The 18,480-nt window shown below is 36.9% G+C and overlaps 1 protein-coding gene across 3 annotated transcripts; it reads left to right on the top strand.

The window, feature by feature from the left end:
• Positions 1-442: 442 nt before the first annotated feature.
• On the top strand, positions 443-13,889 carry cldn19 (claudin 19). 3 transcript variants are annotated; one of them, XM_047149290.2, is made up of 5 exons: positions 443-1,171; positions 6,971-7,135; positions 7,979-8,063; positions 8,939-9,085; positions 12,341-13,889. In XM_047149290.2, the coding sequence occupies exons 1-5, from the start codon at positions 949-951 to the stop codon at positions 12,375-12,377; spliced, it is 657 nt and encodes a 218-aa protein (XP_047005246.1). In that variant the 5' UTR covers positions 443-948; the 3' UTR covers positions 12,378-13,889.
• Positions 13,890-18,480: the final 4,591 nt, after the last annotated feature.

Below are 18,480 nucleotides of genomic sequence, written 5' to 3'. Positions count from 1 at the left end.
AGGTTTTGTCTTCCTTTCATGAACGCGCTGTTTACCGGGCTGATTTATGTGCGTTGTTCTCTTCTGGGGTTTCCAAGACAGGCGTGCTTCTTCCCAAACTTCAGTAGATTTTTTTGGCGAAAACAAAAAGGAACAACAGACTGTACGATGATAACACCTTGACTCAGGACTCGGTGTTCTTCTGAATACCAGCAAGTTAGGCTTATATATAAAATCAAATTCAAAACTTTGCTAGTGACATTACGGTTTAATGAGCTGAACTTTGCTTTGCATTCCTTGCAGTGGGTGCCTCTTAAATGGATCGACCAATTGGGGCGAACGTTAAGGCTTGACCCTCCGCCCCCTTTTTTTTGCATTCAGCCTGTCAGAGCTGCTTTTGTGTCTGAAGTATTGCTTCTGTGTGTGTGTGTGTGTGTGTGTGTGTGTGTGTGTGTGTGTGTGTGTGTGTGTGTCTGTGTGTGTGTTTTCCCCTCCTATTACTGCTGCTCAGCCTCCCGAGCACCAGTACTGGAGTGTGACAAGATCAGCTATGCAGTGTGTGAACCAGCTCTCAGCTCAAGCCTGGTGGTAAATCCTGGCCAGCACACACTTCAAAAGGTTTGTTGGAGACTTCTGCTGGTTCTGCTGATTGAGCTGAGTGCAAGGAAAGCACAGAGCTCCAGATGCCATTTGCTGAAGTGGATGTGAGTAATAAGAGGACACACCGAGTGACCAGAAAGTCGGCGAGCGGAAGAAACCATTTCCTTTTGTTTGCCTTCTGAAGAACCTTGATTACTACTTGTTTCCGCCGCGTACGGAAACGTGAGGGCTTTGCTCGAAGCTCAAAACGTCTTTATGGGAAAGTAGTCGTGGTCTTTGTCTAGAACAGTATTCTGATTTGAATTCCTAGAACTAAAGCAAAAACAAGAGAAAATCCAAGCAAATAAAAAGGACTTAATAAGTGTAAGGATGGCGAATTCAGGATTTCAGCTCCTGGGCTACTTCTTGGCTCTGGGCGGATGGATCGGGATCATCTCGACTACGGTGCTGCCCCAATGGAAGCAGTCGTCGTACGCAGGAGACGCCATCATCATGGCAGTGGGGCTGTACGAGGGTCTGTGGATGTCCTGTGCATCCCAGAGTACAGGACAGGTGCAGTGCAAGATCTTCGACTCGCTGCTGTCCCTCGACAGTAAGTATGATGGCGCTGATGAGAACGTCCTCTTGCTGAAGCTTTTGTGAGTTTTCGTGTCACTTGTACTTGGCATGATCTTGAGTGGAGGATGTAAATAGCTCAGTAAAGTTATTACTCACAAGACCACGAACGAATTGAGAATGTACTGTAATCATTGCAAACGATGGCATAATTACACACTTATTAGGCTAATAAACTTTTATATCCATGATCAATGTCATGAATATAATGTTGAGTAGCATTCACTGACTCGATCTAATTTAGTTTAATATATTTTGTACCATCTGCCAGTCCGTGTTTTTTTATTCACTACATTACACAGATGCAAAACCTTTATTTATTTACTGCTTCTGCACATCACTCTAACAGAAGCAGCTTATTGTCCTGATTTCATGAATGGTGGTTGTTTTGAGAAGAAAAGGCCAGTGTTGAGACAAACACCACAGATATGTCCAGAATGCTAAATGCTCTTCTCCACACAATACACTAGCATTGTTTCTTCATTACTCTGCTAATCAGCGTATATCTTATGCTAAGATATACACTAGGCTTATATTGTTATGCAATTTTATTAAAAGGCCCATAATTCGAAACCAAGCTCTGAGAATGAGATTCACTGATGATGATGATGATGATGATGATGATGATGATGATGATCACACCACTCTCTGACTTTTTTTTTCTCCACAAATAGTACAGCCATCAATACTGGGTTTGTAAAATGTTCTTTTACAGGCCTGATTGTTCTTCCTAGAATACAAAAAAAAACAATCTGCGCCAACTAAGTGGCCAAACGACTACAAAAGTCTTACAGCCCATTGGCGTAATCCATCATTTACTCGATCATTCATTACCTTTTACCCATCTGTACAAGAGTGCCAATAATTCTGGCGTAACTCATTTATTCCCTCTTTTGAGTAAGAGGCAGTATGCTCTGGGCGTCGATCCTGGTTTTGCAGTTGGGGACAGAGGAAACCACATGCCCAAGCTGTTTAAGGATGCTTGGAGGTTAATTTTTAAGGTTAATCTGAGTTCCATAACTATAATAGACACCAGCTCAACCAAATAAAGGTAGGAAAGCTGGACGGCAAATCAGCATCATCTGCCATTTGTACCATCAAGTTTACTTCTAGAAACTATACTAGACACTAATTAGCACAATAAACCCAAAAAATATAACATGTTATAATATAACTTAAATATAAAGTTATGAACAGTACATGTCGCATTTCCATGATCTGTATCAATAGGAGCTCAATGTACAATGTGCCCAGAACCATAGAATACTGTACAACTCATGTTGGAACCCACAAGGGGTGATGGGACCGTCTGATTCCACTGTCCCCTCCCTCGCCAGCGCCATTGTTGATCTAGTCTTAGGTCATCTGGATGGATAGTAACTGCAATGTTCTGTCTTATGTATATACAGACAGCCTTGGCCTCCTACAGCGCTGCATTGTTTGCCCTCTTGCTTGCTATTCTGGCATCCTCTCTTGAATAATTGTTATTATGCATGGAGTCATCTGACCTCCGGACAACCGGCACTGTATGGGACTAGAAACACACACACGCACACACACACACACACACACACACACACAAAGCCATGCCAAGCAGTTTTATAAAGAAACGTTAAATTATACCCTGGAATGCGAATAGAATATTTGGATATAATTTTCTAAATTATCCCTTATTTATTTATTTATTTATTTATTTATTAAGACCATGACTCAAACTAAGCATTTCAAAATCTTTCAAAGTCTACCTTCCTGACACTTGCAGAGTATGTTAATCTCTTAAATGTTTTATTTAGAATAGGCCCAGCGACCTGCGGGGTCCAAGCACCCTTCAAAAATCAGCGCAAAGACCCCAGTGCTTAGACCCCACAGGGCGCTGAGTCTTAATTGTCTATATTCTTGGTCTTAGTGTCTATATTTGTACTTTAAAATGGTTAATCTCATATCATATACATATCCATTTCTACGCTTGTTAATGTAACTCCTCGTTTCTTTAACGGAAGTATCACCAGTCGAAAATTTCACGTGAGTCAGGAAAGCAGCTATGCCAGGAAAACAGTTCCTGAACCCAGCATTAGAATGTGGTTTGTCAGAAGTTTACAGAATAATACTTTGGTGTTTGCTAACAGATAAATAACTAAACAGGAAAGGGGAGATTTCAGCAGATTGTCTGTACCTGAACTACATTTGGCTTCTCGATGTTATGTTATGATATTAGAACATTTAGTAATTATTGGACAGGCTATTCGAATGCTTTGACTCTAATAAAGTGAAGCAAATGTTAGCGTTAAGCAAAAATATGGCAGCGACATTGAAGGAACATTTGTAAATGTAATGTAAAGAGGTTTTTAAAATACCAGAAAACTTTCTTGGATGTAAAATAAAACAGTCTGATAAAGTATAATTGGATCATTCTTAGCTGGCGTAATGATATTTGAAACACCTGTAAACAGATGTAAATTAATAAACAAGTTCACCTGCTTGCTGATTGACATTTAGGCAATAAAAAGCCATAAAAGCTCACAAAGAGCTGAAAACGAGAAAAAATTATGTCTTAAATGTCCTAATTGAATGGCTAGACTAATTTGTATTAGTTTATGGATAAGTTCTGGATTGATTTCTTTCAAATATCCATTAAACTGGTGTGTTATTCAAATAAATCATCAGTATATAAAATCGCAGTGACTCTTCAACAGATATACGATTTGAAGCCGATCAGTTCAGAGATTCATTAATAAATTCATGTAAGTTTATGTAAATGTACACAAACTTAGGATCAAAACGTAGGATACAAATGTTTCCCCCCCCAACTAACTGAATTTTCACTATGACATTATTTGTGTAAATGCTCCTGTGTATGATTTGTGAATAAATTCGTTTGCATCCAGCTTGATAAATGAGGCCCACTGGCAAAACACGAACAGATCCTTTCTTTCAGACCTCAACTAAGCATTTAATAATACATGAAGTCATTTCAATATACATAAAACACACACAGCTCCGTCTTTGGAATTCTGATCCAGTACAAACATGCCTGGCATAAAAAAAGGTCTTATTTTCCAAGAAAAATGCACAGCCATATACATCAGATATGACGTACAAAAGTGGCCCACGAGTCGTCGAACAATAGACAAAGCCTAAAACACACACGCAGCTTCTTGAAGTATGCACTCTGACAAAGTGCACACTTGCTGGCCTTTTCTTTGTTTGTGCCAGGCACTGCCAAGCTTGGCACCGGGCACGGGATGGTGGGAGGCAACCTCCGCCCCTCTGATCGGCTCGACTCTAACTACTTCCATTCAAACGGGAGCTCGGGGGATCAAAGCAACACCCTGCTGGGTCAAACGACCCTGCTTCCACACAAATCACCACGAGAGATGAAAGCAGGCAAAATAAAAATCACTTTCTCTTGCTAAAATCGGGCTTCAAAGTGAGTCGGAAGCGTCCGCGTGTAAATCAGACTTCAAAAAAAAAAGTTACACGACAGCTCTCTCTCTCTCTCTCTCTCTCTCTCTCTCTCTCGCTTTGAAACGTGTTTTATTGCTTCATTTCATGTCTTTATTTCTTTCAATGTGCCACCGTTTTATTGAGGTCAGCAAGGAACGCTCGAGGTCCTTCTAGGCTCTGTAGGATGATCCTAAGGCATTGAGAAGCCACTGTTATAAACTGCATGTTATAAGCATGAGTCTTACGCACAAGGGGGCAACAGATGAGCGAACAATTCTCCTTTTGTGGAAAACACCACGCTAATCCCGGCAGCGTGAAACATGTAACGAAGGCCCTCCTACGGCGTTCTGTATGCGCTGGAAAGCCGTGTGGGCTTTGTGTGGAATTTCAGAGAGGCATCCAGTCAAGCATGAGCGTGAAGCATAACAACCTTGAGAGATGTCCAGAGGTGAAAGCTGGATTTATGCTGATTTAAAATGGAAAATGATCATGTATGTTTTATATTACAGGAAATAAACTTTTATACGTACAAAGAATTTACTTTACTACTAAAAATTTACATCTCGAGAGCAAATGTGTACCTAAATTGACATTTTTCCTTAGAAAACACCCAGTACAACAGCACCTTTTCACTTTTCACAGCTTTACTAATGTTGATTGATCAGATATATACAGTATATGGCACATTTTTACATGCATAAGAACAGTGGGAATTAATCAAACTGGATATGAGGAAATGGATTCGTAACCTGTTTACAGGAGCATTTACACAGGAAATGTTTGTATTTGTGAAAATCCAGTGTTTCGGACACATGTTTGTATCCTACGTTCGTTCCTTAGTGTAAATGTGTAAATTGACGTATTTATTGATCATCTTCGATTCATATAACTGGCGATTTTATACACCCTTCAAGTTTAAACCGCTTATTTATTTCAGCCAGACAGTCCCTCCAAGATTTTGTGATGTTAGCGATCCCAAAAATGAACACAAGGTCAAGCAAACTCCGCAATTTTCGGAGGAGCTAGCAATTTTTCAAAAATCGCCACAGATTCGGGTCAAGACGAGTCACGTGATGTCATCATGACGCGCATTCAGTCGAAACCATCTCTTTGATTCACGTGTGTCGAACATGAGTACAGCTAAAAGGTCTCATTTACTAACAAACATTGCTGTCACAAAAAAAAAAAAAAAAACCTCAGCAAAATCCTGTCTGGACTGATTAGATGCACCAATTTTCAATGAATACAAGCAAGACTAGCCGTTTCATTAGGCCAAAAGTAACGGCGCCCTGTAGTAGATGGAAGTGTTATTGTGTGTCTATGGTAGCTGATGCACTGCAATGGCTGAGCTGCTTAAATGCAAGATTTAGCACATACCATGTTTAGGAGGGTTTTTTTTTTTAGCACATACAATGTTCTTTCACCACTGGGTTGCCATTTTGATGCTCTCTGTGATAATTTGCTTTTATAGAGCTGTGTAGGTCGGACTAAATGTAAATCAACTCTTTGGGATTGGGTTTTTTTTTTGGACTATGAAAACATTTACACGCATCTTTACTTAACGTGTATACTGTACGTATATAACAAAGTTCCATATCTATAACTGGTGTTTCAGTGAGGTGTTGAGCCACTAGTTTGTGCCCTGTGGATGGGGGTGGAGTCATCCTGGAAGAGACCACTCCCATCACAATAGAAATGTCTCATCATTGGATAAAGATGATCAGTGAGAAGAACTTTGGATTCATCTGAAAAAAAATAATAAAAAAATAAAACATGCCCCCAAGAGTACAACAGAGCCAACAGAGCCATGGGGTTTCCTTTAATTTGTCACCTGTTTATGTATATATTTATATATAAAGATTTTTTTGTAAGAGCTTTTCATTTTGGATAAATGTCACATAGATCAGGAGTAAGAAGCTTTCTTAATATTATCTTCAGGAAGTAGAATAATGCTCAAAAGTAATAAATAAGTAATAAAACGTAAATTAAACATTTTTATACAGATTTCTCATCAGATCCATTGCGACGATTATTCTCAACTATACTCTCTGTACTGTACTTTTCACTTTATATAAATTTAAATAATGACTTTGCAGAGCTGCAACTAGCTGTTTAAGCCACGCCCCTTTGTATACTGGTTTCCCTGCCCCTCAGGACATTACAATAGTGATACGTATTCATAGTAATATATTTTCTTTATGTGTTTTTCATTGTCCTTATACACAGCATGCATTTTCACTCTTTCTGTGCTAGTTATGTATGTTGTGTGTCCTAGTGTTTAAATAATAAAAAAAATAATAATTAGTTTTCATACTTTTCATGCTCTTTCCAGTCCACATTCAGACGTGCCGAGCTCTGATGGTCATATCTGTGCTGATGGGCTTCATTGGCATTATAGTGAGTGTAGTGGGCATGAAGTGCACCAGGGTGGGTGACAACAACCCTGCCACCAAGGGCAAGATCGCTGTGGCAGGAGGAGGCCTCTTCCTACTCGCAGGTACACGCCCACACACATGCACACAGAGCCTCATAAAGAAAACACTAGTAACACATTATTTGAAGGGTACCTACGTAGGGCCTTTATAACACGTTCATACTCGCTGTATGAATCTTTTATGGAGAATAACAATAGTAACATTAATAATAATAAATTGTAATTTATTTGTTTGTTTTTGCTAAGTTCACAATCATGACACTTTGATACAGTGACAAAAAAAATACACGTAGTACTGCATAACGGTGTTATAAATGCACCACTATCCCGCACCACTTTAGTTTAAGAGCATTAAAACCATTCATATGGTTGACATATGGGCTTCATAACTAAGTGAACTTATATTGGAATGATTGGAATCTCCTTCCACTTTCATGTAAAGACACTATACTTTATAATGTATACTTTATACATTATACTTTATAATCATCTCACATAAGCCTTACATAAAGTTTTATAAAAAGATGAATGCAATGCTTACAAATGCGTTATGAAGGTCGACTGTAGGCACAAAGTGTTATGCAACAATTCCTCTATATATGGTTTTATTGTTTTTTATTGCATAAGATACTGTAGCTCCTGAGGAATAATGCAAATAATACTAATAAAGATCCTACAACTCCCGAAAGTGGAACTGTATTTCTCCAGTGCGAATCAGGAAAGCGGTCGCGGTAGTAAACACATTCTAGATTTGATCGTTTCTGCGTTAGCTTGCTGTTTTTGTCAGGATTTGGGTCTGTATGTTTATGTCCTTGGCTGAGAGATAAAGTAAACAGGAAGATGGGAGTTCAGGGGGATTTCTGAACATTCACAGCAAACACTCTCTGATTTCAATCTTTCTGTTAGGTTTGTGTACGCTGGTGTCTGTATCCTGGTATGCAACGCAAGTCTCTGTTCACTTTTTCGATCCAAACACACCTCTGAATGCCAGGTAAGAAACTAATATTCATTTATTTTCTATAATTTGCATCCACAATTTATATCTGGGCAAAGAACACAAATATGCAGGGGGTGCTCTTTTAGGAAAATAATCAATCACAAACAAGGTAGAGTGATGAAGCCGTTAGTATGAATGGGTTAGTATTACCAACCCAAAACTGATCCCCAAGGGTTTTATTCCTCTTATACCATGGCAATATTCGAATGATTATATTATTCTAATATCTCACCAACTTAATAAGACAAACAAACAAACAAAAAAACAACAGAGAAACCACAAAGTGTAAGCTCCTCTGTCCTGACAGCTTAAAGTTACAGCTTCACCTCTGACACTGGAGACTCCTTCCGTAAATGTTACATGTAAACTTCACCATGTCGACGATGATGCATGTTTGTTAATCTGTTTATGTCGAGCATCTGCTGAACAAGACCCTGTGAATAAGCTGTTAATATAGTGTGTATATATAACATATTATACATAAATTATCACATTTATATAAACCTGTGATTAATCAACGCCTTCTGACCAATAATTATTCAGAATTCAACAGTGCAGGTTATTAACATATTACAGGCTAGATATTACACTTTAAATTTCCATCTTAAAGCATATTATTCACTGATATGGAAAAATTTTGGGTGACAAGTGTAAGACGTCTCCTGGCAGTTTAAGTTTTTGACGAACTAATATGTTTGGAAGAGTAGGGGATTCATTTCCTAACTCGTCCGGCTTCGAAGTTTTCCGCGATTTTAATAAATCCAAAATGTCAATGTTACAAAGTTCGTAGCTTCAGTTAAGTACAGCTTAACATAATTTTCCTTTAAATGTTAAGAATATTGACCAAAACCTCTGTTTCTTTGTTTCAGGTATGAATTTGGCTCCGCCCTGTTTATTGGATGGGCGGCGGCCTGCTTGACGATCCTGGGAGGCTCCTTCCTCTGCTGCTCCTGCGCTAACGAGGCCCGAGGAGGGCAGCAGTACTACCGGCAATCGCAACCCTCTACTGCCAGGGAGTACGTCTAATTAAAACACAACCACAACCACATTAAAGCCTGAAAAAGAGTGTAAAAATGTAAAGAGGGGCGGGCGAAAGAGACAGAGCTCCTCCCCTTTGCCATGATTACACCTCTGTATCTGGAATAGTTTATTCCTCTTAGATTACGCTTTTAATACGCACGTACTTCTTTCACACTATATACATACAGTACGCACAGTGTACATAAGCCTCTATAGCACTTATTTTTCTTCATATAAAACAGTTTGTAGTCAATTTTGCGGTTGTGTTCGCCAAAAGAAGGTAGAGATTGATTATGGCTCAGATTCTTTGGAAAAACTTTTCCAAAAGTTGCACTCACTTTTTGAGAAAACACTTAAAGAAACTCAAAAAGTGAAAAAATCTAAAACAATATATATATATATATATATATATATATATATATATATATATATATATATATATATATATATATATATTTCCAAATTCTCCAAATTTGCACTGATTTTATTTTTTTTAGTTTTCATCCTCACGTAGAACAGCGGTGTAATCTGGGATCTGGGTTTATTCGCTGTAAAAGATGAGTAGGGAACTTGTGATTTGGTGAAGAACACGTACAAACTCTGGATATATAAGGAGAAAGATGGTATTTATAGTGTTTTTTCTTTCTTGCCTGGCCTTGGGCTGCATGGTTGGAGCTCTGTTATCCAGCTCGGCATTTCCTCAAACCAACATGACTAAACTCACACTCCACTGACGAGACCAGACGTAAAAGCATTTCACTGTCTACTTATGAAGACGTTAGAGGATGTTATAACACTTTCAAAGAATTATGGCCATTCTGTATAATGACTTAAGAGTCAATTCAAACATTTATAATGCATTAATAAGGAAAAAAAATGCAGTAACACTTTCTATAAAGGCCATATTTATAATGACTTAGGATAGCATTCATGACATGTTATAATGCACTTGTAAACCATTACACGCAGCGATATAATTATTTATAAACATGCATTACAGTTTGTTTTATTGCACTGTTTACAATGCATCTATAAACTGTTATAAGAACACATTATACATAAGACTTATTGCATTATATCACTGTTATTGTTATTTTCTCATAATGCTTAATGCCCTATTCATGTTATGAATGTGTTCATAATTCATTAAACATACAGTATGGCCTTCATAGAAAATGTTACTGATGTTATTAATGGCTATTTACGCACCTTTATAGAAAAGAAAACTCTACTTATTGGCTATTTTGTTAACACTTCCTATAAGTATTCATAATGCATATTAAATACATACTGTATATAACATTATATTGATTACATAATACTTATGCAACGTAATGCATGACATAAGGCAGTATAAGCACTCATAAGTAGCTATAGTTGCATGCACTACACTTTTTAAAGCATGTGTTTACAGTACGACTTCATTAAGTCAGGTTCATTAGCCTGTTATTACCTGGCATAATACTCTATAATGTGGTATGTACTTAAGATAAGTAAATTTTGAGAAATCAAAGGTGTTATAATGCATTTTAATTTTCATTAGCTTGTGTTATAGTGCATTACATCATTAGTACACAGATATTATAATGCGTTATGCGAACTGATATTATTAAGTTGTATATTCACGGTTATGCGTATTACTATAGCTACTTATGAGCATTCATACAGACTCATGACAGGCATTGTGTATGCACTACAATACATTTTAAATGCATTTATAATGCATTATGAATTCTGTATTCATAGAAAGGCTTTCGCTATTCCCAATCCATTATGTTTTATTTCAGTCAGATGTTTCAATTGGTGGAAAATCCTTCAAACTAATCAAGAAGTGATAGAAAGTGGAATGCTGAACTCTTGTCTCCAGAATGCAGATTTGCCTAATAAAAAAACAAAAACAAAATTCACTTCAATATTTATACTAATAAACCACAAGTCAAATTTAGGTGCGCCAACTGAGATTTATGACATAAAAAAAAAATGATAATTTGAACGCTCAGTCATAAAATGTGACTGTGTACTTTGTTATATATAATATATATATGTAAAAAATGCATCCCCTGTTGTTTTTGGATCAATAAGGGACAGTTTTTATTAAAAAAGACAAAAACTCTTACACATAATAAAAAAATGTAAATATTGAGGAATATATATATATTTTTAAAGAGTCCCAAAATAAAGTAATAGTTTTGCTATGACTGACTCAGGCAAAAAAAAAAAAAAAAAAGCATGAGCCTAATCTACAAGAAGTGTGCGGTTTTCAGGATATTTACAGAAAATAATAGTGTGACATCATCTGCACATTTATTCTTTCTAAATCAGTTTACCCTTGAGTGCACAAATCATTGCTTGTTATTTTGGATGTGAGTAAATCAGAGCCCTGAATGTCTTGTTCGAACAAAAGTTTGTGGACACCTGACCATCACACACGTATGTTCTTGTTGAACATTCAATTCCAGATTTATCCCCCCCTTTTACTGTTAGAATAAGCTCCACTCTCTCTTCTGGTAAGGTTTTCCTCTGGATTTTAGGGTGTGGCTATGGGGATTAGTATTCATTCAGTTGCAAGTGCATTAGTAAGGTTGAGTTCAGGTGTTGATGTTGGTCGAGGAGGCTTCATCCCAAATGTTTTCAGTGGGGTTTGGTGTCAGGGCTCTGTTGAGGCAGGTGCGTTGTCACGCTGGAACAGATTTGTTGTCTCTTAGTTAATGCTACAGCGTATAAACACATTCTATACAATTGAGTGCTTGAAACTTTTGGTGAAGAACTACATATAGGCATGACGGTCAGGTGTGCACAAACCTTTAACCATAGAGTGTACATTGCCTGTTTAATTTTATCCATAGGGGATGCAAACTTTCGCATTCAACTCTATAGAGAAACATTTCCCAAAGCTTCTCCATTATCTTTACACAGTATTCTATACAACATGACTTATTTGTCATGTACCCAACACTACTTGAACACGTCATCGTCATCTAGTAAACACTGAAAACCCCTCTCAGTGCACTTCCTGAATGGATTGAAATTTGTGTTCTGTAATACTATAAAAAATTTAAAACCCCTCAGGGCTTGTACATGATGTCAGAGTTACATACTAAGCAACGCTTTAATATCATTTCTAACCCTTTCCATGTCGACCTACAGAACCTCAGCGTGTGAGTTAACACATTAACCCGAGTTTAAGAGCCGGTTGAATCGTAATCTAAAGCTGTTCTTCTCTGGCTGTCTTCTTCTCTTCCATAATTCAGGGCTGAGTTATTGAGTGAGACTAGTTTCCCTGACTGACCAAACCTCCCTGCCTTTACTCGAGGACTGGTCAAGCTCCGCTCTCTGTTTTTGTCCCTACTCTACTTCTACCTAGATTTCAAATATCGGATCTTTGTCTGTCTGCTATACACCGTGTCACGTCTTCATTCTTTAAGTCAGAACCCGATGAAGAAAAAATGTGGGTCGAAGCCACACTTTTTTGTGTGTGTTTGCATGTGTGTGCGTATGTGTGTGCGTGTGTATTATCCTCTGTCCCTAAATCGTCGTTATAAATGTGTACGCATTATTCTCTCTAACATTATTCACGCAACAAGTATGAATTTTTACTTTAATTTTTTTTTTTTGCAAACTTAAACGTGTCTTTTTCTTTTAAATTGCAGAGCAAATGTTAAAAGTTCTCCACCAGACAAAGGGGAGCAGTTCTTGTAGTTTGGGAGAGGGCAACTCCGTTGGTCTCACGCTGGGTTAGATTTTGGCAACTGACAAGACACTCTCTTGGTAATAAATAAGTACAATTTAAAAAAGTTACAGTTTAAGATTAAATTTTTTTTTCAATGTTAACAACAACAACAACAACAACAACAACAAAAACAACAGAAATGACGTACTACTGTTATAAACCATCTGTACTGTTTGCCACCTTGTACATGCTTCTGAATGCATTCTTAAATATAAAAAAATAAAAAATACAAATAAAAAAATATGACGTGATATTGTACTGTACAGGCCTAGTATTGCTTTATATGCCACTGAAAATAAAAAGAAATAAATCAGCATGGAGTGAGCCAAACGTAGAGATTGTGAAACTAAAAAGAAAAGAAAGTGTTTTTTTTTTGTTTTTTTTTTTGTAATATTAGACCTCAGTTGTATCTTTCATGAGACTTGATTCAGGGTACATTAACGATGCATTTGATCAGTTATGCAAGATATTGTGTAACATAATACTGTTTAAACTTATAACCAAGCTTTCACTTACATTTGACTTTTTTTTCTTTCCTAATCTGAAAACAACACACATGACTTTCCTGTTCATTCTTGGAATATCCTTCATTTCAGAGGATTATTCCTCACCGTAATGGCATTTTATTGTGTTGTTATAAACAAACACTGGGCTGCATTTGATTTGATAAGTGCAGTTTCAATAAAATGAACCCCCCCCCCCCCCCCCACACACACACACAGAACAGACGCTTTGTCCTGTTGCATTTTTTTTTTCTTTGATTTTTTTTTGGTTTGCTGTCTTTTTTTAAACACTTAGTGCACAAATGATTTGTGGAACTGAATTTCAGATTCTTGACTTGCTCAGGAGTTCGGTTCAGCACACACTGAGAGGCACTCGTCTCCTTTCTTTGATGATGGCTGTTTGTTCGCTTGTAATCACAAATCCTATTGTTCTGGATGTTTTCCAGCCAACATGTCTCCTAATATTGAAGTATGTATCATCTCAGATAAAGTGTCTTCTGTTTTTTCTGGGTTTTTTTTTTTTCTGTTTTGAAATGAAATTAAAAAAAAAAAAACATTCAAAGTGAATGGAACTGTAGTGTTTTTATTTAGTATCTAGGATTCATTCTCACATTCAACTGCTTATACTTCCAGGAAATTTCTTAACACGTGTAAATATTTGTATTAACATAAAAAAAAATTTCAACAACTGAGACATGAACTGAAGAAGCTTCACAGACATTTGACGAATGAACAGAAATGGAATAATGATTCCCCGAACAAAGCGGGGGTCGATATCAGAAGGATCCGTCAGTATGTGGTAACCTCCAGCTCGTTTAAGTACTACAGCATACATCTCATCCTCATGGACTGCACCAGATTTGTCAGTTCTTACTGTGAGATGTTACCCCACTCTTCCACCAAGGCATTTCCACCAAGTTCTCGATCACATCTGGGGGACACATGGTTACATGTGATTTTCCACTGCAAGGACAATCAGCTGTCCTTTCTGTCTCCCTGTAGCTCTGTTTTTGCGTCTTACATTACAGACATTGCAGTTTATTGCTCTGGACACATCTGCAGTCCTCATGCCTCCCTGCAGCATGCCTATGGCATGTTCACGCAGGTGAGCAGGAACCCTAGGCATCTTTCTTCTGGTGTTTTTCTTCTAGAGTCAGTAAAAAGGTCTCTTTAGTGTCCTAAGTTATTGTAACTGTGACCTTAATCACCTTCCGCCTGTAAACTGTTCGTGTCTTAAGGACTGTTCCACAGGTGCATGTGCAATAATTGTTTATGGTTCACTGAACAAGAATGAAAAACATCGTTTAAACCCTTTCCGATAGACATCTGTAAAACTTATTGGGATTTTACAAAATGACCCTTAAAATACAGTCTCCTGAATTTGATTGGACTAATTTAGAGCATTGATGACAAAATCTCTCACAACAGATTTTTGTAGTTAAAAAGAACAAACAAACAAACAAACAAACAAATAAACAAATAAACACAGGAGTCAACTTTTAGTCATATAGACACATTGTAAGCTGTTTAAAAGTTTTTTAAGGTTATCAGAATGTTATTTTATTGAAAATAAAAATACTTTAGACATTTAAATGTCTTTAAAAATGTTTTCAATTTATTAAAAAAATAGATTTTGCACAATAGTAATATTAACACTTATTATTATTTCATATTAAGCAAGTATATGCAAATAATAATAATGATCAGAATCACGTGCACTATATTATTATTATTATTATTATTATTATTATTATTATTATTATTATTATCATTATCAAATTGCACTCAAGGATTTTGGACTTGCTAAAGGTCTTTGCATCGTCTTAACACCTGGTCTTCGTTCTGCGTCAATCTTTACACCTGAATAGTTTCCTCTGTTCATTTTTATTGTCTCTTAATGTTTCCTCATGAGTACCACGATCGCGTGAACTCCACGATGCCCTTCAGAAATGACAGGAAAAACTAAACTGACATCTCTTCCTGCGTGGACTTGGCGAGAAATCAAAGTCATTAATCGGATTGTTCAGGGTGAGCTGGTAGTTAACGCTGGAGGCATTCTCCAGAGAAAAACAGGATACGGTGTGTTTAATGCAGGAGTCTGCAATAAGTCACTGCTTATGTTTTTGAGTTAGTGACCAAAAGGCTTGACGTTTAAATCCCAGAAGTGCCACAAAGTCAGTATTGGGCCCTTGGATTGCATTTAATAAAATGCCAAATATAAATGTAACAATATTTGCTTTACTGAGTTCTTCACTTACAGCCCCAGGTTAGAACAACATTCTGAAATGAAAAACCTTGTCTTAAAGCAATAAAAAAAGAAAAGAAAAGCAAGAAAGCAGATAAGGATGAAAAAAAAATTGTTTTATTAAATGAGCCTAAGTCATGTCATTCCTCTTTATCTTATCTGACACTACCAGGTACTAATCTCAGCCTGAAAGTCCCTATTTAAGCTGAGTATCCCAATCACGAGTCACTACAACGCCAGGGTTAGTTTAGAGAAGTTGGCTTAGTGGTTAAGGTTACTGGCTCTGGGTTACTGATTGGAAGTTCAGGGGTTCAAGCCCCAGCACTGCCAAGCTGCCACTGTTGGGCCCTTGAGGTCCTTAGCCCTCTCTGCTCCAGGGGTGCTGTATCATGGCTGGTAACATGTGCACATTAATGATACATAACATGTGCTTATAATAAATGTTAAGTAATGTAAAAAAAAAAAACAACACACTTTGTGTCGTAATGCTATAGGAAAATAATCAACAGTGTGATGAAGCAGAGTTACTGTATCCACACAGATGTGGATTATTTCCCTGCTGCAGCGATTTGCCCATGATTGCTATTTAAAAAAAGATATTTTTTATACTTATTTATACTCATTTATCCATTTTTAAAAAATCCATTTACAGTTACATTTAAAGTTGTGGGAAAAAAAACCCATCCACGAAAAACAAGTTAGTTCCCGTTATCACTTTAATTATAGCAGATATAAACTGACACTGGAGACTCCTTCCATAAATGTGAAATAAACTTCACACCTATTAAAATCCACTTTAGGTCCCTGTGCGAAACCGTTACTATAGAAACGATAACGTATTCGGACAAGCACATTAATACAAAAGCCTGATTTGGAGCTGCACTACTCTCAGAGATACTGTTCTAGAAAATTCATCAACACCTTCTGACCAATCGGAATTGCACATTTATTTACTAGAAAGAAAATACGTTTTGAACATAAACACAGTCATGTGTTGGGGTCTTGATCTTTAATAAGCATTCAAGAAATCTGTAACATGTTATAATGCATGCATACAGTTGCTAACATTGTATATAATGCATATACATTTATAAATTGTTCAAAGAATGCTTTATAAATAGTGGTTATATCACATAATATCTTCTAATAATGCAGTATTCAAAGTGGGGCTTGGTGATATACTCTTAGAGGGTTACTCTTAGGCACTACTGAAAGCACGTTATGTTAACCATCCATAATGCATAATATAGATCTGAAAGGCAATTTCATAAATAATTATAACAGTGTGTGTATAACCCATTATAAGTCCATCATAACGAATACATTATGACCTTCACAGTAAGTGTTACCATGACATTTTCTCTGTCACTGTACATTTTTGTGCATTTTCATAAATAATTATTGCTGCGATTTGCTCTCTCTCTCTCTCTCTCTCTCTCTCTCTCTCTCTCTCTCTCTCTATATATATATATATATATATATATATATATATATATATATATATATATATATATATATATATATATATATATATAGTACCTTGTGAATGCATTATAACAGATTATGGTTAGAAATATGACCTTTGTAGAAGATAGCTCAATGTACTTCAGAATGATCATCACTTGTTTAATGTCCTCTGCACGTGTCTGTATTTCACTTGTCCACGAGGGGGAAGCATTTCCCCACATATTTCACCTTAGCAATACGCAAGCTGCTGTGTGAGTAAATCAAACAAATCAAATGGATCATCTCCATGCCAAGGAAATGATAGAGCCTATATTCAGACCTGACTGAGAGAAAAGGGATTTATGCCTCCTGTGAAACTGTCTCGTTTTTCATTCCACTGCTGGAAGTTTATAATCGTAATGACATAAGGAACACACACACACACACACACACACACACACACACACACACACACACACACACACACACAGCACCTGCTTAGCTTGATAAATGAGAGAGATTTAACTATAATTAGGCATTTTGGATTTCCGCTTTATCCTCATAAAGATGATGAACAAACATACCCTGTCGATGCTTCATAACTGCTCAAACAGCTGTGATCAACACTGTTACAAAAATAGACAAAGGACAAACCTAAACAAGACATTTTCAACAGACTGAAAGAGCACGTAAGGAAGCTTCTAGTGTCTGCTGTATGATGCAGAGACATTTTCATCTGGTCTGAAGGAAATAAATGCACGTCTTGGGGAATTAGAGTCTGTACAAAAGCAGTACAACACTTAAAGTGCGTGTTCATGGGTCTGTGCTACTCTTACATAAGCCTTTCATAACACCTGGAGCTATTTAACTGAGTAAGAAACCAAAAATCTGTATAAAGGCAGTAACACCTTACTTAACAGTGGCATTCATAGAGCTACATTACACCTACTGTACATAGGAGTTTCATGACAGCTGATATGAAACTCTAACCAGGTTGGTGTAGGAAATGCATGCCTCAATAAGTCAGGATTTGTGTAAAAGCGGTAGCGCTTTACTTATAGTGGGTGTTCATAGGTCTACATTACACATTCATAAGCTTTTCATGACAACTGATGTAAAACTATATAACCAAGCTGATGTAGAAAATTCATGCCACAATATGTCAGGAATTGTACAAAAGCAGTAACATTTAACTTGGAGTGTGTGTTCACAGTGCTACAGTACATTACACCTACGTAGGCCCTTTACGACAACCGACATAAACCTATATTAATTACTTTTTTTAAATTTAGCATCATAGTTCATAGGGCTACATTAGTTCTACATAAGTCCTTCATGACAATTGACATATTGTTGGAAATGCATGCCTTGATAAATCAGGATCTATATATAAGCAGTTGCTTAACACTGGTGTTCATAGAGCTGCATTACACCAACATAAGCCCTTCATGACATAAGCTCACATAA

Source organism: Ictalurus punctatus, chromosome 21 (assembly GCF_001660625.3).
Source record: "Ictalurus punctatus breed USDA103 chromosome 21, Coco_2.0, whole genome shotgun sequence".
NCBI lineage: Eukaryota > Metazoa > Chordata > Actinopteri > Siluriformes > Ictaluridae > Ictalurus > Ictalurus punctatus.
Note: the sequence above shows the minus strand (reverse complement) of the source record. Positions and strands in the feature narration are given on the sequence as shown.